The sequence below is a fragment of the Lampetra fluviatilis genome, chromosome 7 (assembly GCF_964198595.1).
Source record: "Lampetra fluviatilis chromosome 7, kcLamFluv1.1, whole genome shotgun sequence".
In the NCBI taxonomy this organism is placed as follows: Eukaryota; Metazoa; Chordata; class Hyperoartia; order Petromyzontiformes; family Petromyzontidae; genus Lampetra; species Lampetra fluviatilis.
This window is the reverse complement of record NC_136281.1, coordinates 16,824,206-16,852,115: the sequence shown is the minus strand read 5'-3', so window position 1 is coordinate 16,852,115 and position 27,910 is coordinate 16,824,206. Positions and strand designations below refer to the sequence as shown.

At 51.5% G+C, this 27,910-nt stretch overlaps 1 protein-coding gene across 1 annotated transcript in view; it reads right to left on the bottom strand.

The window, feature by feature from the left end:
• DPP3 (dipeptidyl peptidase 3) overlaps positions 1-27,910 on the bottom strand; it is a 68,763-nt gene that overhangs the window by 14,122 nt on the left and 26,731 nt on the right. The window contains exons 13-14 of the mRNA XM_078858716.1: positions 22,506-22,568; positions 7,832-7,956 (exon numbers count right to left, since the gene is read on the bottom strand). Of these exons, the coding sequence (XP_078714842.1) occupies positions 7,832-7,956; positions 22,506-22,568 (188 nt within the window). The remainder of the gene's footprint in view (positions 1-7,831; positions 7,957-22,505; positions 22,569-27,910) is intronic.

The following is a 27,910-nucleotide window of genomic DNA, read 5'->3' as shown; positions in this document are numbered from 1 at the left end:
CACTGTGCCGCCAATTACAGTTGATGGAAATTCAACGTTCCCATGGCACAGGCCAGTTTACTACAGTTGCTTTAGCAACGTGGAACTCAGTTTAATGAATCCCCCCACCCCCCGCAATGAATGATGAAGCAGTAGAAACCCCCTAAATGGGATCCGAACTCGCAATATCAGATCGCGAGAGCGGCAGTCCCCACCACCACTTGACGTTCGCTACGTCGCACGATTTCATCACAACAGGGACCCTTCCCCGCCGCACTCCGTACACAATAGCGGGCGGCCGTAACGCAGCCACCCCACGCATTGGCATTCAATGAACAGAATCGATGCGTAAACAAATAAACATAACTCATTTTTCCGCGGCATAGCCGCAGGCACATCGATCGACGGCCGCACGCATTATAACGTCGGGTACGGCGAACGCGCGCACCCACAATTTAAACAAAGCGCTCGAGTACCAGGGCACGGTGGCACGTGCCAGGGAGCCGGCTCGTCAAGAGCCAGGGGTGGTGGAGCACGAACCCTCCAACCCCACCGGCGGGCCTGCGACACGGCCATGCGGTGCCAGTGGAGTGGCGAGCTCCATAAACCCGTCCGTACGGACTTTGACGTGTCGCCTATTCAAGTGCAGGTTCGCACTGGACAATCTGGCTTCATCCTACATGCAAAACGCTCGAAATGGGCAAACGTCTCAGTGTAAGACGGGGCGGGGAGGGGTGGCGGCTCAGAACTGGTTCGGATATCACGTGCCACTGCTTTGGCAAGCAAGTGCTGTGGAGGAGTCGACGAATGTTAAGTTTGAACATTTTAAAGATGAAAAAAAATGGGGAAAAAATGTTTCCTTCATTACAAAAAATACAGAACCAGCCAACCGGATTCTACGACCGAATTCAATTGTGCGGCACCACAGATGCGCAGCGCTCATTCCCACACAGACGAGGGGGGTGGCGGGGGGACGTTTTTCCGGACGGTTGGGTGGAGGAGCAGCGACGGCACGCGTCCCCCACCCCCCCCCCCAAACAGCACCATGACGGTGCTGCAGCGGGGGTCACGCGGGGTCGACAGGCAGCTGAAGGCTCTGGTGGAGAGCGCTCGTTAAGCCGGCCCCGTGGAAATCCGCAGCGGCGCACGGTCCTCTGCCTGCCCGCTGGGCCGGCAGGAGGCTCGAACTCTCGCACGACAAGTTGCCGGTTTGCGCCAAGCCCACGGTGTATGGCCAAACCCATATGACCGACAATGGGGGGGGGGGGGGGGGGGGGGAAAGGCTCCATATCTAGCAGTGAACTGAGATATAACAGGAATGCCATGCGATAGCCCTCACATTCCCACGATTCTGTAATTGACCACATATATACCATCAATCATATTCTGGAAGATTAATGGTCAAATAATATTATGTAACGCGGCTATCCTTTGGAGACTGCTAAGTGGCATTTGACTGGAAACCGAATGCCTTCTTTGGCTTCCACGGGCGGTCGCTCCTCTGCTTCTGCTCCTAATGTCTGGAATTCACTTCCTCTTGAAGTTCGTGTGGGTGACGTCTGCAGCTGCCCTTGTCCAGGTAAACACTTAAGGGTCTTAAGTGGGCACATGGCTAACGAGATTGTTGCGTTTCCCGTGAAGCATATATAAATGCAAATTGTATTGTAAATTTTAAAAATATATTTTAGAAATTATCCAAACAATTTACAATGATGGAACAGACACTCAGGATTGCACGAAGTCACTAAACACACCAGAAATGGAGCCGGGCACGAAGACATGCTTTCGTCAAAGATAATTAGGAATGGAATTTCAAGACTGTGCAAATTGGACTATTACAAAAGCAATGCACACAAAAATCTGAAAAATACAAACCATTTCAGAAAATGGAGACAATTATAACAATGGAAACGAGATGCAAGACGTGGCAGCACCGATTGAGAAAGGAGGGCTGTAAAGTTGCGCTCGAAACATGAGCAAAGCCAAAGTCACAACAACGCAGGTTCTCTAAAAACAAACCGAGATGCGTGTTGGGAGGTACACGGAAAACGTACTGCGGTGCGTCAACCTCAGGCCCCAGCGCTCTTGGCCAAATTAACTTGACAATGAAAAGCCAACGCTCCCATGTGCCTAGAGGAGGGTTTTCAATCTCTGCCTATTACTGATATGATGTGGAAACACGGACCGCACAGTACCTAGAGAAAACACCCACGCGTAGGGGGTGATAACACCATTACACAGAGTGCTCCGTTCGTAAACCCACTTGCTGTACTGCCACCTAACAGCCCAGCAGGTTGGGGAGTTGCCTCCGAAACCCTGGATTACGTTCATCACCGCGACGCCCGTTACCGCGGTAAGGCCATAGAGCGCCGCTGCCTCGGCGTAAATCACAGATTTGAAAAACGACTCGCAGCTGAATAATGAAAACGTAATATAGCTATGGCTCCCAAGGACCACCCAGAGAAAATGGATAACCCAATGAATGTCTCGGGCCCTTGATGGAAATATGACAATGGATTGACAAGAAAAAGCTTCAGGAATTACTTTATTACATTTGTTCCAACGGCAGTAATTTTTTGTGCCGAAGGCGGCGGGCGGCACTCGACCAACGTTCACGCCCATCGCAGGAACAGCCCTCGGGCGACGCACGGCGAGAAACCCCGACGGGGTTGCGCTTAAGGCCTGGAGCGCTTCGAGGGATTTCCACGGCCGTGGCCACAATAGTGTGGGGAGGGGGCAGCCACGCGGGGCATGGTGCCGTGGTATGCAATGATAAATTAGTCGGGCTATTACAAAAACAGAAATCAGGACTCCATAATACTTGTATCTTCTTAACTTTAGAACGTCTAATGATGCAGTTCTTAATATAAAAAAATGAAACGGTGAACCCGACACACCACAAACCGTAGTTTCTAGACGTTTGCTTTTAACGTGCGCATAGCATGTACATTTACGCCAAGCGGGTATTTCACAGGAGACCAATTTCAGGGGATGGATTACTTGGGGATTAAAGCGGCAATTACAAGAGCCTTCACCCCCCCCCCTATCCACTTAATAGGAACACATTCGAGTGATGATGGCAAATTAAATATAAAACAAACTAATACACCACCAGCGTTAACAACTCCTGCATTAAACTGCCAAACGGCTCGCGCACATTTCTAAACAGAGCGGTTTTAATTCATAACATTGTCAAATAAATTATTCATATTATGCTTTTCGGATTAAGTGAAAATTTGGAAGATGGAACCCATGATGTGTCATCACCGACACCGTCCATTGAACCGGCAGTCCAGATCCAGCCGGCTCATTGCCCAGGCAAAGGCCCGTTAAGAATTGGCCACAACCCAACACACCGATCGACGCCCTACAAATCCGTCAAGGAAACCACGAGCTGCACACCCCCTCTCATGGATGCGGCCAATGGAGACTCACCATCGCCATGCAATCGTTATCTCGGCGACCATTGTAACGGGACGAGCGCTCACGCCAGGTGACGCTTCACGCGAGCGCCGGAGTGTCGTCAGCGTCGCGTGCCATGCGCCGGATTGTCAGCGTCGCGTGCCATGCGCCGGATTGTCAGCGTCGCGTGCCATGCGCCGGAGTGTCAGCGTCGCGTGCCATGCGCCGGATTGTCAGCGTCGCGTGCCATGCGCCGGATTGTCAGCGTCGCGTGCCATGCGGCGGAGTGAGCAGCGCAACCCAGGCCCCGGAACGGCCCGGAGTGCGCTGCACACGGCTTTCTGCCGCCTGCACAACCCCATCGAGACAGTCCTCCTAATTGAATAGCAAATTGCTATCGAGTTGATATTTCATAACGATCACATTTTTCTCAACGTCTCTCTCTCCCCTCCCCTCCACATATTCGCCGTAAAAATACAAGCTCCCAGAAGTGACGGCCACAAGGCGAGAGCTGGTGATGCGCTAGAGGGCTAATTAAATGGAGGAGACGCGGCGGCGAGGGGATAACGCTGATTAGCTCAAGATTAGTTTGGATAATTTACATAGCCAAGATGTTTGTTTACGCTGTGCACCGATTGATGGCAATCCAGGGGGCGTACGACCATCCTGGAGAACAACGGAGGTCGGCTGAATGGACCTTGGGGGTGGAGAGCGAGAGGTCGGTGGGTGAGAGGGAGATGGGTGTGTGGGGGGGGGGGTGCTGGAGGAGGGTGGCCATCACTCAAGGAGGGGACGCCACGGCGTGCGGTTTTATGTCCGAGTGGGAAAGATATTTTGGCTTTTGCCAGCATGTTTTTGAGCACGTCTCTTAACCGTGTGCCTGTTCGCTAATCTGGGACAAAGCAATGGTCTCTAAACAAACTCACTGCAGGTGTTGTGTATAAATATATAAAAAAATAACTCGGCTACGGCAAATTATAACAAAAAGATTTACCGACGTTGAATATAATTAATGCCATGCTGTATGCTCACGTGCAAGGCTGCCTCTACCCATAATGCCCCGTTTGAGATGGGCATGCGGTCACCTACACGTTGCATCACAGGTCACATGGTTACCCTGAAGCCACATGCAACAAATACCTCGGTTGGCTGTCAAGGCTCTGCACAATAAGCTGTGAAAATGAAAACCCACATTTTGTCAGCATTAAACAAGATTCTTACAGGTTTTGTTATATTAATTGTCGATGACCTGGATTGTTAATAATACATTTTAAAAACAGGGACATTACAGCGATTACTCTACTATTTAGCTAGGAAAAATATGCACAGCTGCCAATCGCGAGGTCATCATCATCCATTTTGGGGTTGGTAAAATGAGCAACAAGTCATAGCGAAGCTGCCCCCCATCCATCGTTTAAGCCAAGATCTGACACCCCTAGATATTTATCCGTTTGGTCTCTTGAAGGATGTTTGGCTCCTTGAAAATGGTGCTCGCAAAAGGGTACCATTGACACCGATGCATCCTTTGACCAGGATGGAAAGATGGGCCTGGTTCTACGTTGGCACGCACGCACGTAGAAAAGCACCAAGAATGTTGAAAAACGGTCAAACATTCACGACGTTCCCATGATTGAATGTATAAAAGTTGTGTTGGTGGGCGAAATAAAATCGAGACGTAACTTTTCGGGACACCTCGTAATTCTCACTGCCGAATTCGGAGCGGCGAGTTGCAGGCGGGCCCCAGCGCACTGCTCGTTTGAGCAACTCCCCGCCACCTCTGGCCTAATTGGCACCCCAGGTCATAGCGCAATGGTCCTGTGCCTGAGAGGTTAACGGGCTGCAGAGGTCGGGGGCGCCCAGTGGTTGGTCGCCGCCACGCGGCCGCGGCGAATGCGCTCCTCCGCCATGATAAATACCTGGCGCCGCTGCCTATCAGAAAAATTGGCTTTGGTGGGCCCGTAGGACCCAGTAACGGCTGTGTTGGTGGGCGTGATGTAACCGTGCACCTTTCGTGCCGAGGTCACGGATAGGGTTGGAGCTGCCAATTGTCCGCAGCGCGATTGTTCAGAGTGGCAGTGTCTCCCACAACAGTAACAGGCAAAAAAAAAAGAATCGAGGCGAAATGTATTGGTTTACACGCTCCCGCCGCTGTTATTAAAGTCGCGCCCGCCTGCCCTGCATGCTTTGCCTAAGCCATCCCCTACGGCCACCACTGTGACTTCAACAGGGTATCTGCAATGGGGCAATTTATTTACTTTCGACTCAGCCGAGCGCTGTGAGCACGCTCCATCAGATGTACCCTGGCTCGCACGAGGCTCCCCGAGGGATGTGCAGCCTAACGGGGCTATGGTGGGGTAGTGCACACCGTAACGATTTCTCAACGTTAAAAAAAATCAAACAAATAATACAAGGTGCACACTTGTGCAACTCGGGTCCTCAGCAAGTTTGCTGCGCACTCTCTCCACTTTAGCGAACGAGGTCAGAGTGGGCGACCATCAGGGGCTGGGCGACGGCCATGCATGGGGTTTCTCCAGGTGGCCGAGCTGGTTCGGTGGGGCAAGCGCAGGGTATGGGTGCTACTGGACGGAGCAGGCGGGCTCCGCGTTTCATTTTCCTTTAGAGTGTGGTGAACTTTCTCATTACAAATGAGCCGTTCAGTTTTTGGAATTTGCACTTAGGGTTGGGGGCACTGGAAAACCGTCGTCTACTCTTGTGGACGGTCACATGGGCGCCTTGAACGCTCACTTGACAGCAGATGCTCGCGTTCATGCTCACAGTACACTCGAGGCAGCAGCGGTAACTAAACTGTCGGCCGAGTGCACAGTGGTTCATCGGCGGGGACGCCACCCAACGTGGAGCCAGCGACGTTTCAAATCAATCAACCATTCAAGCGGGCAATGCTTCTCCGATGTCCACTGCGCTCAGGCAAGACACCACGGCTCGTACTGGTGGCCCAGTTGCCAACGCACTCGGAGGGCTCCCATCACGGGCGCTTACGACGAATGAGTGGTGCAGCCACCGTGAACCATTTCACCCCTTCACTTATTCATATTTATTCATTACGTGGCCCAGTCGGGCAGAAAACTTTAATTAAACATTCTAAACAGCAGCTGCAGCAGCGAGCGCGAGGAAAGCCATACGCGACGGATCAGTGAGGTTTTGCCCCTTTTTTTGTTCCCACCCACGGACGACTCTTCCTTTTGTGCTCACCAGCCGTGGAATTGCGGTGCTGATGAGGCACAGCGAAGGCTGCCACTGAATCACAGCGCATAATTAAAAAACCCAATTCGGGCTTCAAAACTTAACAGCACTATTTATGAGCATCATTTAATGCCTGGGCCCAGGCAACCATTCATAAGAGTTATGATCATTGCCAGGCCAAAGCGGCCAATAAGCAACGCTTAAATCATGGGCCCACCACGTGAAGGCAGCTGTAACGGAGACGGTGGTGCGGGAAGATGGCAGGCGGACGCGACGTGGAGGGGAGGACAAGGAAAACAGAAACGCTCACAAACTTGCGTTCTAACAATCGCTTGCATTGCAAGAGGGGAAGCAGGTTCAGGGGTTCCCATCCGCGCCACGTCCGCTCGCGATCCCACGTCCCTCCCGTTCCCCCCGCGCCCCCCCCAAGGGCCCGCCCGCGACCGCGCCGCCTCGAGAAACGCACAGACAGCCGCCGCCTCTCAAAAAAGGTCCCTCTTCAACCAACGCCCTCTCGCTGAGACCCCAGCAAATGCCCACGCCTCGGTCTCATCTCCCACATCTTCCCACGGTCATCGTCAGAGCGACGCCACCCGGCGCTCGCCCGTCCCCCCGGCTCCCCGCCCTGCGGAGCGTCCTGCGCCGCGCTCGCGCCGTTGGCTCGGCGTTATCGGGCGATTTACGAGCGCGGGAGCCGGCTCACGGCGACTTTATCTCACCCCCACGGCTGCCGGGGAAAGCCAATTACCAATGCTCGCTGGACCGTGGCGAGATGGCCCGGTGTTAAAAAAAAAAGGTGGAGGGGAGAAAAAAATGGAACAGAAAACTAAAGGACAGAGCTGCGTAAGCAGTTTGTCCCACCATGGCGTGGCAGGGGATTCCGACAAAGTCCTTAGCATAAATCCACTTAAACTGTCCCATCGTGCTGGGGATTGCAAAAAATAAATTTAAAAATAAATAAATAAAATATAAAACACGAGTTTTCGATCTAGCACGGGGCTCCGGAAGGTGAGGCTGCCCACTGGCTGAAGATACATTCTCTGCCACGCACAGGGTTTGGTGCATTCTTGAATAATGCCACGCTCACCGTTTTTCTGCTCGCCCGTTAATAAAGTTTTTATCTCCTTGGCTGCAGGGTATTTGTTCAGGCTCCCGCCTCGTCAGTTATTCGTGTGTGTGAACTGAAAAAGGTGCCCGACGGTTAATACATACGAACATCGCTCCAGTTCTCCGTGCGTGCGCGACTCACCGCAGCACGCCGAGGTCGAGGCTCAGATAGAGGCCCACGCACTCGGCTCGGCACTCCTCGTACGTGGACGCGATGGACGAGAACTTGCCATCCCACGTCTCCTTAGACTTGTACCAGCTCTTGATCTGTACACAGGGTTCAAGTGGGGGTTAGGGTGAATGTTAAGTGGAGTGGTCAAGTTTGGGAATGGGGTTGTGGTTGACCGTGGGCATTCCAGTCGCGCCGTGATTAATTCCGCCAACGATTTTTGATCAACTATCACGACTTGGGGGATGAAATTAGATTCCTAAAAAATGTATAATAGGTCTCCTTTCTGCCATGTTTTCGGTAATGTTTGTCGATTATTCCGCCTTGGAGTACCGACGCGTGTTCCCACCAATAGCCCAATGGGCCCCACAGTACGTGGAAAAGAATAACTTCAAGAGTAAACCAAACACTTCGCAAAGCAGCATTAGCAAATAATGCGGCGTAACACGCACCACGTGCCGAGAGTGCAAGCGTCGCCCGTGCGCGAGAAAACATGGGCAACGGCACTTCAGATGCACGATGCAATGGAATTATTGCACATCACTAAACACGTGGGCATGCTTAAAATTACCCACAGCGCTAAGGATAACTACCACCACCCCCCTAGAACCTGCTACCACTTGGGAGTCACCGTTAATGAAATCGTTATGTCGGAACGAACGGTGCCATTTCCATAATTATTTTAAAAGACTTCCTTGAGAGGTGGGGGGACATTTGTGCCAATTATCCTCCATCACCCACTAAGTGCAACATCCATAATCTTTAGTTTGTGTTGCAGTTGCAGACTTAAAAAAATTTAAATAAACTTGTTGGCCGCAAATGGCGGAGCCGTAAGTTGGAATTCGTTCATAAACGTTGGGCGAAATTTAATTGAGCGGCGAGAGCCTCCTCTCTGAGCCCTCATAACCGCTGGTCACCCGACCAGAACTTATTAAAATTGCTCAATTAATAATTCAGCGGGCATCCGCGACGACGCAGGGACCTGCGAGCGGGCCCCCGAAAAATGGAGACGTAGCGATTATGGGGGGGGGGGTATAAAAACCAAAGTACGGCAACGTAACAAAACAACGGAGACGACAACATCAAGATAAATAAATAAAAGCGCAAACAAAGCGGGGCGAAGGATGCAAGAGCGGCGTGAACGCCGCTGCCTCCGAGACGGACACCGTGTGTAATTTGCGATTGCATTCACTATCTGCTCTTTAAAAGAGCCTCAGAGGTCCAATTTGGCGGCAGCGGCGGCACATCATCCCAACCCGGCACAAACGAAAAATCAAAGCTGCGAGCGCCCCGGCAACGATTACAGGATGTCCGGGGGGCTCAGGGGAGCGAGCGGCCGCGGTTCAAACGAGACGAGGGGGGGGGGGGGGGCATCGTTGAGGATTTACTTTTCTCAAATCAACGCCAGCGCCGCCGCACACGAGCCTGACCGGTCAAGTCAACGCAAAACCACTTTGGCAGGCCCCCCCCCCCACCCCCACCCCCCCCCACCCCCACCCCCCCCCCACCGTGCCACCAACCCTCGCCACCCGCTTGTAACAACGTTGGTGCTCGTCGACAGCGAGCCTGGGGCGGCTCTGGCACGAGGGCGGTCCGGGAGACTGGGCACGCTTGATAAGGTTGGGGGAGGGCATTCACCACTCATTCCCCCCATCCTCCCCCATCTGCGAGTTCGATCGGCAAGCTTTGGGGTTACGATTGCACTCAATTATTGATTATGCGTCTTATCGTTAATGGTTGAGTTGGTACCGTTTCTCAGTCTCGTTTGTAAAGTTGCGTTCAATTCGGCATCCCAAACGCTGCAATGGTATGCAATTTGCATATGATTAGCATATGTTGTATGAACATTTATTTTCTACAAGCACGATTTAATGCATTAATTGTAAGAATACATTTTAAATAATCAAAATATGGATTTATTACACGCAAATGCGGAACGTGAGCAAGTAAAAACCAGAGCAGCGGACAAAGTCAGCTCATAAGAGATGAAATACAAACACAGCGATGTCAGAGCAGAGATGGAATTTTTACGTCGTAGAACTTAAATGTTTGGACAGGCGAGCGGCGATTTAAAAAGGAAGACGCACCTCGGCCATGTCCCAGGCTGCCTGACGAGCTGGGAGGAGAGTTGTCACAGCATTGGGTGACACCACTCCCACAACGCTTCAACACGGTAATGCGCTGACGTTTTTGAAGTGCTACGCTTGGGGTGACCAAAACGTGCCCCCCCCTACCCCCCCACACTAATCTTCTAACTCACGTCAGCCAGCCTAGACGCTTATCTACAAAAGCCATCTGCGCTTTTGGAATGCATCCTTCTTTCGAAGTCGAGCCGAAGCTCGCGAGGAGGGACATCACACCGCTGGTCCCCTCGAGCAGTCAAAGTTTACATTGCCCCCCCCCCCCCCGTGTAAATAAAGTGGGCACAATTACGCTGCTCCGGGACCAAAGACACAGCCACCGCAATTGCTACGGGGTTTTATGGCAAGTGTAATAAATGGGGGAATGTCCAAGCGTGGCGGTAATTGGACCGGTAATGGCTGGAATATGTTGCGATATACTTAAACCCTAGCCTACGTAAAAAGGCAATGGGCGTCACGTGTGAACCGCAGTCAATTGTTATTGATAGAAATTACTGCGCCGGGTACTCCGTCACGACTGCAGGCCGAGGCACGTAAACAACAAATATAAATGGTGGCGGTGGGCTCGCCGGGTCGGGAGACTTGTAAAAACGGCCGCGTCCGCAGCTCCGAGCCACCCAGACCCTGCATTGAACCTGGTGGCCACCAGCGGCGGTTAATCTACGCACCTATATGTGGCAAGCCGATGGTCTCGGCCCCAACACCAACAACTGCGCATTGCAAGTTCCGCATCGCGAGAGCTGCCACGGTGGAACGGGGAGCGCACCAGACTCGCAAACCAGAGGTCGACCGTTTCGATTCCACCTCCCGGCGTGGTGGCCCAGTTTATCAAATCACCTCCCCCACCTCCATCCACTTGATGGCATTTATTCCACTAAGTGGACAAGAGGCTTTAGCAGGAACTCTTTAACAAATGTCTGCAGCTGTCCTCCGACACAAGGTGGTACACTCATCACTAAAAGTTCCCATTGGCAGTGTCCTCACCGTTTCGCACGACGCAGAAAGCGCTCCAGAAAAAAAAAAAAACGGCCGAGAAAAAAACCACACAAACATAAATAAGTTCGACACAAGTCAACTCCGTCACACGACCATAACGCCCATATCGTTAATTGCTCAATCCCCAATTACACACACGTCATCGGCGCCTGCATGCTGCTCGTTTTCCCCTGCACTTGTTTCACTGTTTTACATTCGGCAGATGGGTGTTCACGTAGCAGTAAATGTCACGCGCCAACATCAATCTCCGCCTTCATTCCACTCCGCTCGTAGTTTTTATTTATTATTGCGGACGCACAACACCATTTGTGCCCTACACGCACGCGTGCCCGTCCCCATGCGTCTGTGCGTAATTACGCGGTGGGAGCAGCAGCGTGGTTAATGATCGTGCCGCGCCACGATCCTGGCCACCTGGGTTTAGATTTCAGATCGGGATGCTCAACATAAGCAGCGCGCGCGTTCTGAACCTGGGCTAGGTTGGCTTAACCTCATAAAGGACAGGCTGGTGCGTGCGAACATAAGCGCTAGAGAAACGAAGGCAGCGGGGCATGTATGCTTCCAATTGGGGTACAGTATGGATTCTCTTCCAAGAGGATTTGCAGATTATCCGCTTGTTTATCTTGACATTCTTGCACGATGGTGTTCAAGATTCTCGTGCGTTATGAATTTAGTTTTAGCGGCGAACTATGACCCACATTTTAGCGATAGAGACACTGAATGTCAAAACAAGTCCAGTGTTCGCTTGCGTTGAACCAATGCTGACGAACGAATTCACGCCGAGAAGTCCGTGTGGCCGATGGCAGTGAAAATGTGGAGGGACGAATGCGGGGGAAGGAGGCGTTACCGACTGCCGATTTACTTTCTCGCGAGCTACTGCAGTTCATTTTATATCAGCGTGTCAGCCACGGAACCGTGAACCGGTCTACACAGTGCGTGCACAGAATCAATTATTTTCAATTTGCATCATGTTGAATGCGATGGATTGGTGTTACCCCTGCAGTTACTAGAGGTGCTAGAATGGCAACTTGAAGTGAACAGGTTCTTGAATTGAATAAGGTCAACGAATTAAAATCGCAAGGGGGGGGGGGGGGAGAAGGGGGGGGAATTGCCACGTGCCGATAAAGGACTGCTGCTTCTCATCCACAACGTGCACGAGCACCGCACAGCGCAACGCTCCGTCGTCTCGTTGCGTATAAATAACCTTGCCCAAAAATCAGGAAGTGCGTAAACGGTTACCCATCGCAACTCTGATGGCTCTGTTCGTTTCTGGCCACTTGACTTAAGGCGGTGCTGAACAACAGGTTTTAAAAAACACACACAAAACGCACGATTGCATTGCAGGCGTTGCGTTAGTCTTCACGTGCGTTCGGTGACGAGTCTCGGTGACTGTAGTGGACATCAGCCTGGCCTCGACCATTCAATACATTGCTCGACACTCGGTAGGATTCTGAAAGTCTGGAATCCGTATTGAACATGTATCAAAACCACGCGACGAATTCGGAGATTTACACCGACCTCTGTTGAACGTCGACGTGAAAAGTTGTGGGGACTTAAAAGCGCCACGTAAATAAAATCACACTGCATCTCTGGGAGCAGCAGCATGGCGGCTTGCAGGTGTCAACATCGATATGTGGGACGGATCGAGAGCCAAGTGCATTTTCTGTTCGGGGAGAATCCACACGTATGTTCAGATCCTCTCCCCCGAGTTAGGGTTCCATTTCTCTCCCCACGGGCGACCATTGTAAAATTGCCAATCATCAGCCCCCATTTGCCGCCTCCACGCTCCCGTCGCGCGATGACGTCTTCAATAATTTGTGACACTCAGATTTCTTTTCTCCAATCAGTTTTGCATTTTTGCGAATAATGTCAAGGTTCCATCCCTTTACATTTCTCTTTCACGGGTCTTTGCAGTTGTCGGTCAATTTGCGTTCAAAACCTTCACCTCCACTTGCAATGCACTACTCATTAACAACACGCTCATTAATTCACGAAACAAAGTGGCGACATCCATTTCATCGATAGATTTTATGAGCATACAAATCTGTTGCTTACGAGTTCATTTACAATCCATTTCCTGCTCAACCAAAGCTGCCGAATAGCTAAACAACCTCGGACCTCAAAATCAGAACTTTAGTTGCCGTTGCAAAACAAATAAATTCTGTTATCTCTGTAAACACGCCGTACAAAAGGGAGGCGTATGTCAACATAGGATTTCTGTTCATCATCATCGTTTTGTTTGCAATCAGGATTGCCCCCTCTTTGGCCAAATTTCAGCACAAATTGCACTACACCAGTCTGTGGTCGTGTCCGGCGTTGAATTTATTGAAGACAGGGGATCCGACGTCTGCGATCCGTCCGTTAGAACCAAGGCGGTCTCGTTCCAACTTGTCAGATCGAGGTTCTTGCCACGCCCATTTCCTCGATTCCTCGTTTGTTAAATCTCCGATTCATTTCTCACCTAGATGCGTGCGTGGACACGCAACTCCCCCGCTAGAGATTCACACTGGCTACCTATTTCAACTGCTGGCTATCATGTTCAAGTTACTGTACCATGAAAAAAAATCGCACCTCCGATAAGAAAGCTTAGCTACGGTGCAAGAGAAGTTGAACATACATACAGATAAGGCACGGACCACTCACGTTTATCTACCTTGTTGCAGCCGTATATCTCCACCAATACCCGCCATTTTCCACTAAGTGACAGTGATGTCACCACAGCGCCTGTGCCAGGCTAGGTGCACTTTGAGGCCACGAAGTGTCAAAGGCTCGCCGACAGGTCACGGGACAGACCCAGGTGCCATGGCTTCGCCGACCGAGAGGACTGGTAGATGCACCAGCTGTAACCCCCTACTGTGCCAACTTGCTTTATTTTAGCCACCCGGCGTGCCGCTCGTTGTTGTGAGCGTCGCTCCTCCGCCCTCCGTTGTTGTTGGAGGGCGCCCAGTAGCGTCCTTCACGAGCCTCCTCCACAAAGGCCGATCTTGACACGGCTGGTACCAGTCTTTGGCAAGTTCAATCAGCTCCATATTCTTCCAATTTTTCTCCAGTCCATGTCGTACCCGTTTAGCCCCCTCTATGCGGCCCAACAGAAGCTGCTTGGGCTTGTGGTGGCCGAGTGTGCCGGCTACACGACTCAACCAACGCAACCTCGCCAGCCGGAGGCGCTCGCCGATGGGAATGTGTCCAGATCTCAGCACACGCACGCTTGGATTAGAAGCATATACGCCCGGCTGCCTTTGCCTCTCGAGCACTTTCATGTTCACACGCACCAGCCAACCGAGGCCAGATTCAGGAAGCCCACGCTGCCGACGTCGAGCATCTCGGCCAGAAATCAAACCCAGGTGGTCGGGACCGTGGCGCAAGCGCGATCATTAACCGCGATGCCACTCCCCCACCGTGTAACTGCGTAATAGGCACACGTGCGCGCGCGCTAGGCACAAGGGCATATTTAATCTGCAATTACAGTTCTCCAAGTACCGCACGCCGACGTCAGACCTGCGTTTGCTACACGATCGCGAGTCGTGGTACTCCGACCGAGAATCACCGCATTGATGAACTCTGATGAATTCAAATAAAGGGTGAAGTCCTATTTGTTTTAAATTAGCCGTCAACCGTCAAATGGAGAGTTCCGCAATATTGTATTCATGCAAGTTTCTTTGTATGGTAATTGGTTGAGGTATTCAGAGACATGTGTGTATCGTTCACTTGCCATGTCCACAGTTCGTGCATAGCTTAACAAACGGAATTCAGTATTGTTGCGCAATCTCGTTCCAAAATGTGGCATTTGTCTCCAAATGCACAGATTATCACAGGGCTTTTACCACCCACTCTAATAAACGACATGCTCCCAGCAACACAAGACAGCAGCGGCTGGGGGGAGGGGGGGGTTGCTCCCTGCCAAACCTCACAGCCTCCATGGGCAAGAACATTACGGACTCGGCTACCTAGCCGAGTAACGCGACAACAGAGCGGAGCCCTCTCGTACAAGCCTCGCGATAAAAAACACCCGCAACTCACCAGCGCTCACTCACCTCCCCTACCCGCACGGCGCACGCGTTAAAGACATCTCAGACTAAAATTAAGAGCGGCCCACTACCATCCACCAGTAGCAGACTTCACACGCCGACACGGAGCTTTTTACTTCCAAGCCTGGCAGCTCAAACAAATTCATTACCGCTAGCCCCAAGCCCAAGTCGCTGCCCACCACTATCGTAATGCAGATTAATGGACTGCTTGAAGTGCTGGCAGCCCCCGCGACACCCTGCGAAATATGTCATCTGCCCGCTCAATTTATACGACCGCTGCGTCAAGGCCCCCCCCAAATGCATGTTTTATGTCTCCGCCCAAACCGCTTTAGAACTTTGTTGTCGTTGTCGTCACGACCGTATTTCGTTGGCCTTTTTATTGCGCATTACTAACGTGGTGCGGCGAGGGGGTCCGCCTCTCACCCGAAGCACGGTTTAAACAAAAAAAACGCAGGTCGCCGGGCGGAGTTAGGTGACGCGCAGCCGATGACGGGAGAGCCACGCATAGCTTCCAGATCTCTCGTCAAGTCGCCAGAATGGAACGCTCACAAAGGATCTCACTTAATGATACTTGCCTTAATGGAGTCAAGACTCTTCCAGTAGGGCACTGCGGGATGCCGAGTTAAACCACGAGGAGTATTTTTGTGCAAAGGAAACTGGAATGACCAGAAATAACTTCAAATATCCAAAGAAATCAAAATTAGTAGAAAACTTTAAAATCTAATACTTGTCAGCAATCTACAAGACACTTCCTCATTCTGGTGTCACTATTACACAATTATTTCTGCACAATCCAGAGGCTTCACGTCAAGCGACGGATCTCAGGAGTGCGTCATCCCGTTTTGCATCAGGAAGCGGCCAACAGGAATTGACAAAAGCCATGGCACGGTGACCCCCTTGATGTTCGCATGAATTGCCGGCACCATTCATGCCGATCAAACACACGGATCAATTTTCTAGCGACGTACGCTCACTTTACACCACGCGACTCGCGCACGGGTGAAAAATGTCGTCGTTTAGCGCAGTCGTTAAAAAATAAACACAGCACAATCGCGAGCCGGACTTCAAGAGAGCCGCGACTGCAGCAATTCCGTCACAGTCGGCGTTTCCACACACTCCATTATTGAGCCGTAGGACGCACATTTAATAGGCGCCCGGCGAGAGCTTGCGCCCACAGGAGCTCCACGTAATCTGGGTCTTTTTATCACTTGGACGCACCTCGTCGTCACCGCGCTCGGAGCAACACGGGGCCGCCGCCACGCGTCCTAATGCAATTACGCGCCGCTCGGCAGGCGCGGATGTAAATCTGCATCAACGCGAGCGCCACCGGCCCCGCGGCGCCCCTGCTGGGAGCGTCGAGATTGTCCCAAGGTTCGTTGTTTGAGAGCGAACGTTCTTGCTCGGCGGGCTTGCGTGGAAACGTCGTTGTGTTCATCGTTTTGTGCAGGGTTCTCGGGGGTTTGCGGTTGCGCAGGAGACGATACGGTTGGATTGCAGAGTGGAAACGGACGAATAATCACGGGGAGCCTTGCACCATTACAGCAATTACGCACACCTGCACGGTGTAGCCACACACCCCAACCACTTTCTGACAAGGATTCGGATTGGCTGGGGAGGCCGAAGGAGAGGTGACCCCCCCCGCCTCCCACTCACATTCCTCTCGCAGGCACCTTTCTTGGGAGGTCGTCTCAACAGTTCACAACACAGCGGCACAGGAAACTGCTCTCGCTTCAGTGCCAGCTGCGAGAAAAAAAGTATTGTGCACCGTATGCAGGTCGGGATGACAGGGTGATTGCTATTCATGTTCTCTGGGTCTTGAGATTGCTGTTTTCCCGTTAGAAATGCTTTGGCTCAAAATAGACCCAACAACCAGACATTGTTCAGGCACTGCCCAGGCAGCGGTGGTATTCAGAGATGGAGAGAGTGGGCACGGCGCGGTGCAATGGTTTGGGGGCGGTTTTCAGAACCCTCCTTGGCGCAGCTGTCAACATCCCTCCTGAGGCGAGAGATTCAGGTCTCCCGATTCACACGCCACTTGACAAGCGGTCCTGCAGCAAAGCGGACAAGTATGTCTGACAAGAAAGACTCCCCCCCCCCCCCTTCCCGCCCGAAGGGTTGGGGTGGCGGCAGGGGGAGTGTAGCCATCACGGCGGCTCACGTTTAAGAATCGTAAGCCCATTGCGGAGCGATGAAGCTAGAATTTAAAAAAGACTCGCGTGCACGTCAAACCTTTCCGTGCGTCCCCCCCCCCACAGCCACCCACCGATTTAACAATCACCTTGGCTTTCCTCTCGGCCACCCTTGTGAGCGCGAGCGGGACGTTTTGGCTTCATTAAAATCAGTCACGTTGGCTTCCGTGGCGGTTTCCGTGGCGGCTTCCGTGGCGGCCCCCGCAGCGCTGACGCGAGGCAGCCTCGTCGCAGCGCCGCCCCTGCCCACCGTCAAGACGGCCGACAGAAAGAACCCCGAGGAACGGCAGCGGTGTTGCAGGAAGATCTTAGAAAGGGGATTTATCTTCTTGGTTCTTTCGGTAAAGTCACGTAGAATGGAAATAATAAAATAATAAAAATAAAACATAATAAAATAATTCTCACGTTTCGGCCACAACGCAAGCAGCCGTCCTCAGGTGGAGAGCAGGTCTGTCGAGTAGACAGACTCTGTCTACTATGTTTAATTTATTTTATTATTTCCATTCTACGTAACTTTACCGAAATAACCAAGAAGATGAATCCCTGCAGTCACGAAAGCTTTAAATCGAAATTTAAAGGGGATTTAATTGACTAAAGACGACGCCCTGCGCTCGACTCCTTCCCTCCTGGTCGCCGAACAGAGTGCACGTGATGGGAGAGATATTTTTGTGAAGGCCGCACAGGGAGCAATAACGAGGCGGCTTGCTGGAAGCGCGCGGCGGGCCCAGCGCCGAGTGATGGATAGCTTTCCCGACAATTTCCACCGAACACAGCTGGGCACACGGAGGGTCTGTTAAAGTGAGAGGCGGTGGAGACGCAGGCGAGCGGAGGGGGGCAGTGTGGGAGGGGGAAGTCGGTTCGATGCAGAAAAGCCATTTTGGTTGTTGCTGTTGTTTTCGTACAGCGGTCGGTGACCAGTTCCATTATCCCCACGTGTTCTCACATTTACATGCTGCACACTCCTCCTCCTCGCAGAAACCAAAACAGGACAAACAAAACAATGCTTCCATGCGTCCACCCACTCGACAAAACCTGCCTCTCCCACCAGGGAAGAAGAGATATTGAATATCAATAGCTTTTCGCTTTGTTTTAAATAAAAGGAATTGACCAATTGATGAAGCAGTTCTTCCCGGAATCCGGACAGCGGTCCATTGTAAACGCTCAGCTTTCCCACCCCCCCCACAAAGACTTGCCGCTCTTTACCTCTCATTGTCCAGGGGACTGATAAAGCAATTGCGATCATTACAGCGATAAACGCTGCAGCCCGGAAAGGTCTGCGGAGCACCTGGCGTGGGAAAAAAGTACGCGGCATTCGTCGCGGGCACCGCACGTTGCCCCCTAATTTCCGTGCCCGATAACTCCCGCATCCCAGATGTCCCCCCCCCCACTCCTCCCCCGGCCGTGCCCCAGGGAGCCGTGTAGGTGAGAAGGGTTGAAATGTTAACGAGCAGCCGATAATTGGCCACCCAGGTTTTGTGCGGGCCCCCAGCTGCCCCCCGCCCCCCACCACGCGGAGGAGGAGGCGGCACCGCGGCGGAGAGATGACTGCGATTCAGCAGGTGGCTCTGAGTGGCGGCCGGCCATCACTCGATGTCATCGCGTCACGGGTGTAATGAGCTCCCCGCCGCATGACGAACGGTTTTTATATTGCTCCGAAAGCTTCGTCGTCTCGCACTGCAACGGGCTCCGTGTCGATAGCAGCTCGGGTGGATGAACCCGAGGAGTCCCCAAAGAAGGGGCAAAGGCGCTAATCTTGCAGCACCAAATGGAGCACTCGCGCAAATGGTGTTCGTCTCTTGCCGTCCGGGATTCATACATTCTACCCAGAAACACCGCAGGATTAAACTCCCTCGTGAGTCATTCTTGGGACTTTGAGCACATTACTTTAAGAGGAAAGGTCACTGGCCGATTGTCAGCCTGCGATATATTTCTGTTGGTGTCGAGCAGTGTTATTGACAAAGATTGAGTTTTTATTTTATTACTATTTGTGCTCGTACACCACCGCCACCGCAGTCCCTTTTCAATTCCTGCTTAGGAGAAAACCCGCAGAGCCTGGGAGAAATCCCAGGAGCGCACAAGAACATAACGCGCTCTCTCCACATGGACGGACGGACGACACGAGTTACTCGCTACATGGTGGCCACCTCATTTACCACGCAGGTGTGCCAGTCGCACCTCGCACGCCTCCACAGCAACCGCAAGTGTCACAGGAGGTGGGGGTGGGGGCAAGTGAATCTTCGCGAGCGACATCCTCCCACCGAGCCATGCCCGAGACCAGTTGAGAGACGACCGCTGGCCGACCGCCGAGAGCGGCGCACCACCGCGAACGGTGGGGGACGCGTCGCGAAACCCGTGCGGGCGCTTTGAGGGCACGAGCAGCATCCGAATGGAAGAAAAAAAAGATGACTGGCAGCACTTAAAAAGCTTGGTGTGGCTGAACAACAGAGAACCCTGGATCCTTCTTCCCGTCTGCCCTCATCGGAGCACGGTCGTTAAAAACACGTCCCCCGCCATCTGCACCGTGGCCCTTGAACGGCTCCCATGGTAGGCACGGGGGATGGCGGCAACGGGTTTTTTTCTGCGCCAGAGCTGGCGCTGGGCCTAGCGCACGTTTCCTCACGTAGACGACGGCGCCAACGAGCGACTGCCAAGTTTGCGAGGATGGTTAAATCTGACGCGTCTTACCGACCGCCATTCACTCCCATCGAGATCTGTTAAAAGGAGGAGACTTCCACTCTGCCTCATTCAGATCCATTAGAGCAATTGGCATTCACCTTCACAGAGATATATTAAAGTTCCTGCTCATCCCTTTCATTGACATCTATAAGCGTCACAACCATTTACTCCAAATGAGATCTACGCAAGAAGCCACTGCCATTCGCTCTCATCAAGATCTATTAAAATAATATACATTCGCTCAGAGACCTTAAATGTGCGCACACGCGCACACACAACCTTTCTCTACGTGCCTGGTCCAGAAGCCTGTGCCCAAGCACGTTCTCACTTTACGATCAGAATCGGAGTGAATGGTAACATTAATTTCACTCGCACACATTTCGGAGATACCATCCATGGCAGCGCAAGTGAATGCAGGTCAGGCATGGGCAAAATAAATTGAGCGGTGTTGCAGAATCTCACAGTGCCACGGAGACCCCCGACAGTAGTTCAAGCAGCCCTCCTACGGGCCCCTGTAACACCGAGGAGGCACAAGCTCACAAGAGAGCAAAGGTGGAGGCAGCGGATCAAGCGCATGTGCGGCTTCGCTCCCGGAGCGCATGTAAATCCACGTGCAAAACCAAGAGCCCTTCGATGCCGCCACTTGGCCGGCGAAATACGGCGACAGGGTGGCACCACGAGAGGGTGGCGTGGCGAGAGGGCAGGCTCGCCCACACTGGCGCCATGAGTGGCCAAGGTGCAGAGTAGCGTGTTCCGCTTAGAAAAAAAAAAAAAAGACCTCACGTGGGGAGGGCAACGAGAAACTTGGCGAGCGCCACCAGCGCGCTGGCACGCACAGAAACAATTTCACGCACATGCGCCGCCTGCTGCTTCTGCCACTGCAGCGGAGGGGCTCGTAAAACGTGCGAGATGGCGGGAGACGGTAATGGAGTCTACGCACGTGCGCACGTGGTGCTGGCGAGCCATCTTTCCGCGGGCGCAGGCTGCTGTTTTGGGATTCTTATTTCGCCCAAGTCGCGATTATCGTTTCAAATGCCGCCTTCTCAGCCGCGCCGTACCGTTGGAGGGCTTTGATGGAAATTTATCTTAATTGCAGAGAGGCATTCCTTTGTAGATTAAAGAAAAAAACTCTTAAATTAGAAACTTTCAAAGAACACTCTGTAGTTTATGTTGTCATTAATTACATTTATAGGGTAAACTTTGTTTTTAGGAGGTGTATAAAACAAACCCTAAAAAAAAGAAGTTGAGAAAAATATTTGTTTTATTTTTTAAACTTCCATTGCCAAGGACCCAGAAAAATACTAAATTTGGGTTGAAAATACATTTTTATTATTCCAGCTTTCACGATCAATCATTTCAGTTTGACCGACACATGAACACTTTTTGCAAGCCATATAAAACATTGAGCCACTGAATGTGGATAAGGATTTCTAAAGAAGGTTTTCCTTAACCGGTTTCTCCGAGTTTAAAAAGGTGGTGCGCCGATGCGACTTGAGCCAATGTATTAATCCCATAATGACGGGAAGATAAATTTGGGAGTAAAACTGGGAGGGCAGACGACCGATTGTCCTGCGTGCACGCAGGTTTGGCGACCGCTCTCCATGCGAGGTAAATCGAAAGGCTTTGCAGTAACACGCACACCTCCTGAACGGTGGCAAGAGGCCAGAGGTAACAAACCCCATAATTTGAGCAGGCAGGTACAGTTGTGTCCACGTTCATGTCGTCAAAAAGCCAGAGTGTGCAAGTGTCTCTCTCGCTCCGCTCGCCCTCGGCTCAAAACAAGCGTATACCCACGTTCATCTCCAGCTGACGATTTGTAAGCCAGGAAATGAAATGCCACATTCCCAGGGTCAGCAGTGAGCTCCCCCATTAACAACCACAACTGTGGCTGCCCCAGTGATGGCGATGGGCGGCCTCTGCGGACAGCCCAATGTGCATTTGGCGCGAGGATCGAGCCCTCGGTGCTGCGCCTCTTGCAAAACCCCCTCGCTCAACCCTCTGATTGCACCGTGCCCCCCCACTCCCACAGCTCAAACGCCAACGAAGTGCCATGCAACAGCAGCAGAGTGCGCCACTCTGGGGGGGGGGGTGTTCCCTCCGCTTAGAGAGCACTAAACAATCCTCCGTAGACCGTTCAGGTCACTGCATGTCGGTGACAAGGTTCACTTACCCGCTCACAGCAGCGTGTACAAAATAACATACAAAGTTAGAGCCGGGCTACGAGATTATTTAATGACCACTTACTCCAACGTTTATTGCTTCGATCAGAGACAAAAAGTGCATAGAACGAAGATAGCTTAAAAGACTCGTCCGTGTCCACCGAAGAAGGGATGGGCACGATTTGTTAATCTTGACAGCCGCATCACGCTGCACACAGCTTGCGGGGGGGGGGGCGGCGGGGGGGGGGGGGGGTTTCCTGCGTTCAGGGAGGCAGGTTGTGGGCTGTCACCAAAGAAATTGTAGTCTATTACAATTTTTAGCCTATTGACGTTTGACATTGTACCTTGCGCTATAAAAACACAGTATATATGCGAGCTTTTCTTGTTCACACGCTGCCAAATCAGGAGTTATGAAACAGTGAGGGGTCATGCAAGAGAGCACAAGACCGGCTTGACCGTACCTTTTCTCCCGTTATCGGGTTGACCACCTTGTCCACGTCGAAGTTCAAAACCCCTTTTTCATCCTGCGGCACAGACGGACAAAACATACGCACACATTTGATGGAGGGTGGGGGCAAAAAAAATTGAAAAAATATTTTGGACAGCCGTCTTATCACGGCAGAAAATCAGTCTCAAGGGTTCCACGCGTGCATTGGGGAGGTGTGTTCCATGACGATCCGCAGACCGCAAGGGCATTGTGCGCCCACACACAGGCCCAATAAGCTCGGTCGACACGTGCGCACACAAAACGCGCGCACACAAAACACGTGCACACACCACCATCGCAACGAAAATGCCAAGTCCTTGCCTTCTGCTGAAACCACCCTAATTAGGCAGGAGGCTGTACAGCTGCTTCGAGATAACAAGACATAATGTAAATTGCATGGGGAAGAGTGAGAGAGAGAGAGACTGAGAGAGAAGTCAATTGCATGCTGAAAAACCTGTGCCGGAGCGAGTAGTTAAATTGAGATGGCATTTAGGTTAATCCACACTGCAACAACCTTGACCATGAAAGGCAACCAATAATTCAAGTATAAAAAATTATATATACTTTTTTGGCTCAATGATAAATTCTCTTCTTTTATTCTTATTCTCAATGATGTGAGATGGTAGTCTTCCAACAGATGGACCTGCTGTGTATGTCAACAATCGGTTGGAACCCTTCCCTCTTCCTGCCCATCTACAACCATCATCACGAGAGGCGCAGACTCGCCACCGCAGCGACGCGACGAATCGTCTCAATTCAGGGTCCCGATTCACAATTCTAGAATCCACTTTAGTTTACATCGTGGTGAATTTAAAAGCCGCTCGTGACAGCAGGGGTCACATCAACCCATTACGTATAATATGCCGTATGAAATAATGACTCTCGTCACACAATTCGATGCACGCAAAATAAGCGCTTGAGAATCAATATTAAAAGAAACCAATTATGCACCGGCGTTTAATTTCCAGGCAGTAAAATTAAAGCGTCACAAAGCTTTTAACCAACCGCCCGCTGCTTTAACCCCCTCCACCCCCCCGCGTTGCAGTGGCCTTTTGCTACAAGCACCTCAAAGGGGTGGTTTTGGATGTCAGGATTACAAACCCTCTGAAGTCGCCCCCCCCCCCCCCCCCACAACTGCGAAAACACGAACCGAGTAAAGCGCCAGCTAAGAGAAGAAGGGTGACCCCCTTGAGCTCGGGGGCAGGAGCTGAGCCAGTACCGATGAGATTCTGGGTTCGAATCTGGCTACGCAATCTGCGATTAAAACCCGGTTCCCTCTGGCATAGCAAGTTGGTTGTCTCAGCCCAGTCAATGACTGCATACAAACAGTGTGTAACATGTCTTTTGGTTTAATTAGATTTTTTGATACATTTCAGCTCTGACAGTGCAACTATACATACAACCAATTATTTTGTAGCCGGGCATAATGGGAAAGCGTGCCCCTGGTGCGGATAAAAGGGTCACTCGCACTGCTCTGCAAAAAATACTTCACATCATGGACACAATGCCGATTAAAAAGCTACTGTGCATGCACCTCATTATTGGGCAATAATAGCTCCCATGATGTACGGAGCGCCGTTCAAATCAAGATGGGCATCTCGTGTATGCATGTTTCACGTGGCAATTGTTAACTCTCCATCATGTGGAACGCCAACGCATTCTGGCATGTGCCGCTGCAAACCACTTAATCCGGATTCGAAATGGGAGGGTAAAAATCGTCAACCTTGGAAATGCGTACAGCAGCCGCGGGGGTTCAGGAGAAGCGGAGTTTGGGAAGGCCTGGCCTGCGCACTCCGAGCCGAGCACGGGAAACTTACTGTCAGACACAAAACCGAGGGGGGCAGACGTCGCGTGGAGTCGTCCCCCTACCAGGCAGAGACCATTAGAGCTGCGCGCGGGAGAACCACGCCGGACCCACAGGGGCGGTAGCGCTCATTTTTCACTTTGTCTGCCCCGCGGCGATTCGCCCCGATCCGACAGATTCGGCAACACCGACCAACATTGGCACAAGCCCCCCGACCACCACCACCTCCTCCCGAGCTACATGGCCACCCACATAAATCATTCGTTGCAACAAAGCCCAAATTAAAAACAGAAAAATGGGAGACTTAAGTTCCCCTCCCCCCATATCCAGCCGGATGGCACTGCTGCTGCAGGCAGGGCACGTGACTCGCTATTGGAAGTTCGATCGCCAGTGGAGTTTCCGGTGCCAAATGAGCCACCCACCACCCCCCCCCCCCCTCGTGGTGAATTAGGCCGAGCCTGCCACGAGAGCACGGAGGTATCCTGCCACCGGCTCTGGGACGGAGAGCACCGCTGCCCCGGCGATTGTTGGAACGGGGGAGCCACGCGGCGGCCTTTGCAACAGCGGGAGATTCAAAAGTTGGTCCAACTACTCCCGCTCTGCTCTGAAAAGGGACCGCGCGCTGCCCAAGACATTAGCCTGTTATACATGTTTATCTATATCTGTTACAAGGCAGCATTGAGGACAAACCTGACAATCTATTTCATGTGTTCGTGTGTAATTGTTCCCCAATTTGCTCACCTTAGTTGCCTCATTTAAACAAAGAAAATTAACAAATGTTTTAAGGTGGAACGGAGCCTGTATTGGTTGGCAACTTTAGCAAATAAAAATGCCGACACAGCAAAACAGTCTTTACAAGATCCGATCTTGCAAGACCATCGTCTTGCCGTGCATTGCAATGGTCACCGGTGGAACCGAGTCGAGGAGACCGACATCTGTGAACAAGAGCGTCATAGCTCATCGGATTTCTCCGGGTTAAATAAAGATGCGAGGGCAGTGGACACCACCGACAGCGAGGGTGGCGCTGTGCAGAGTTAGTGCACCTAGGCCACAGGTGGTGACAATCATCTGAACGAACCAATTTTGTCACTCAATGGGGAAGCAAGGCGATGTTAAATGCCTCTGAACAAGCATAACGGGGGGGGGGGGGGGAGGGGATGACGACGCTTTAGAGCCTTCTGTGTGCGTTTCACCTCGTCCAGGCATGTGGGTTTTCTCTGGGTATCGTGGTTTCGTACCGCACATGAGCATTATTTTAAAACTGCCCTAACATCGAAAGAGGAACTCCGAAAAATAAAAACAGTTCTGTGACTGGGCGAGGCTTAGATGCAAAGTGATATTTTACAAGACAGCCTTGTTATAAAAAGCACGCACGAAAGAAAATGTGGGTTGCAGCCTGCGATAAGGTAAACATTTCCATTAAAAAAATGTAATCATAACACAGGCACCTGTCATAACACGTCTCACTGTCTTGATGTGCAAAACTCTGTTTTATGGATATATTTTTTTAAGTTTCCTTTTTTATTTCAGGCTCAAACAGTTTGTTCTTTCTTTCAACGTACTGTCACAAGAAAACCACACAAACACAACCGCACGTGTTATTATTCGACGGAGGCGTCGCGCGAACTTTCGACGCGCACACCTCCATTTCATCCTAAAAAAAGACGAACGACGAATTAAAAAAAACGGTAACTCACAAGCACCACCCAGGTCGCCACATCAAACGATCACGACAGCGGTTCACGCGCGGCGCGCAAACCGCCCCCCGCAAGTGGACACGCCGGGCTTCCGTATCGTGCTCGCCTCTGGCCGTGTTCCACTGCTTTTGTTAACATTGTGCTTCCCCCTTTCAAGGTTGTTCAAAAAGTTCACCTAAATGTCGTTCTAAAAAAAAAAGGCCTCATTGTGCATTTGTGGAGTATGGCTGGCCAGCGGCACATCGACGATCCCCCGACCCAAGCGGGGCCTCGTTACGTTCGCCCAAACAGCTTTGCAATCGCACCAGCTCCGACAGTTGCTATGAATCGCCGGCTTTTAAAACAACTTGATAATTAAGGCAGATTGCGCGAGTTTCTCGTATTTGGACGATGCTTCAGTTTTAAAACAACTTACATCATGTGTTTGCACATCTTTAAAGTACCAAGTACAATAAAAAAAGCCAAATTAAATAAAATCTACGATTGTTTTTCTGCTCCACGCTTAAACCAATGAGCAACCGATGCATGAACAGCCCAACAACAGCCGCCATTCGCCACCAAGTGGTGGTGACGTCAAGGCACTTGTGCCAGGCTAGGTGCACTTTGAGAACACACCAACAGACCTCTCTATAGCCGTAAGAGACCCTTGGCTTAAGTGTTGTAAGCAAGTAGCTATGAAGGCCAACATGGCCCATTAGGGAGCAACGTGGGCAGCACCATGCCCAGCCACCTTCATCTTCCCAGTGCTGATGTTTAACACGCCGCACAAAGTACTCCTTTAAGGCAGTGTCGATCTTGGGGAGGCCTAGGACCAGTTGAGATTATTGTCACTGGAGTTGGCTTGAGTGGGAATCCAATTCCGGTCGCCAGGTTCACAACGCGCTACTACCAAGTACTGCGCCACCACTCCTCGCGCACAGTTGCACACTCACATGCACACGTTGGGACGTTTCATACACGTGTCCTTGAGACGAACAAGTTCACGAGGCAAGCCTATGGCTTCATTTCCCCCACACACACAGATGCAAGTATTAGTACGGTTAGGACAAGTGCCGTTTGAGGGGCACCTAATATGACCGGCATGGCACACTGTTAAATCTTTAACCAACAATCCTTGACAAGGCCAGCATGACACACACTTCACCATCCGTCTCACCAGACATGGTGCTCGTACACCTTCACATAAACACTTGCTTGTTCGGTTGAGTCAACCTAGAAGTGGGGCAAGGACACTTTCAGATACCGATCACCACCTGGCGTTTATGCATCGGGTCCAGGAATCTAACTGCGCGTCACAGATCGCAGCACGGCAGAGCTCTTGCCCAACGCACCGCTCATGCGGGGCTGGCGGATTAACAAAAGAACACGCCCCGTCATTAGCGCCACCGCTGCGGCATTAGCGTGGAAAAATGTGTAGGGGCTAATCTTTGTCCAACAATCATTGACAATCTGCTGGAATTGAGTTACCCCCCCGAGGGCTTTGGAAAAGCTAATTAAAAAAATGGACAGGGGCAAGGCGGCGGCGGTGGCAATAACGGCAAGGTCTTGCTGGAAATGCTGGACGCAGTCGCAGCGACCCTGGTCGCACCGCCAACACGCAAGCCTCAAGGGACCTGGCCGTGTCGTGTGGAATTTCGTTAGGGCCATAAATGATAATAATGATTATGACAGCAGGACGATGGGTTTTGGTCATTATGTTAGAAGGGATACAATTTCTAATGACATTTAATTGAATTATTTATTCTTTAAAAACAACACCCATATGCCAACACTGAACATTTATTGATTTTTTGTTTTCAAATTTGATCTGCAGTGGGCCATCTGAATCATCACGTGAAGTGATCCGAATTCATCGTCCACAGAGGGTGCCAAAGGAGA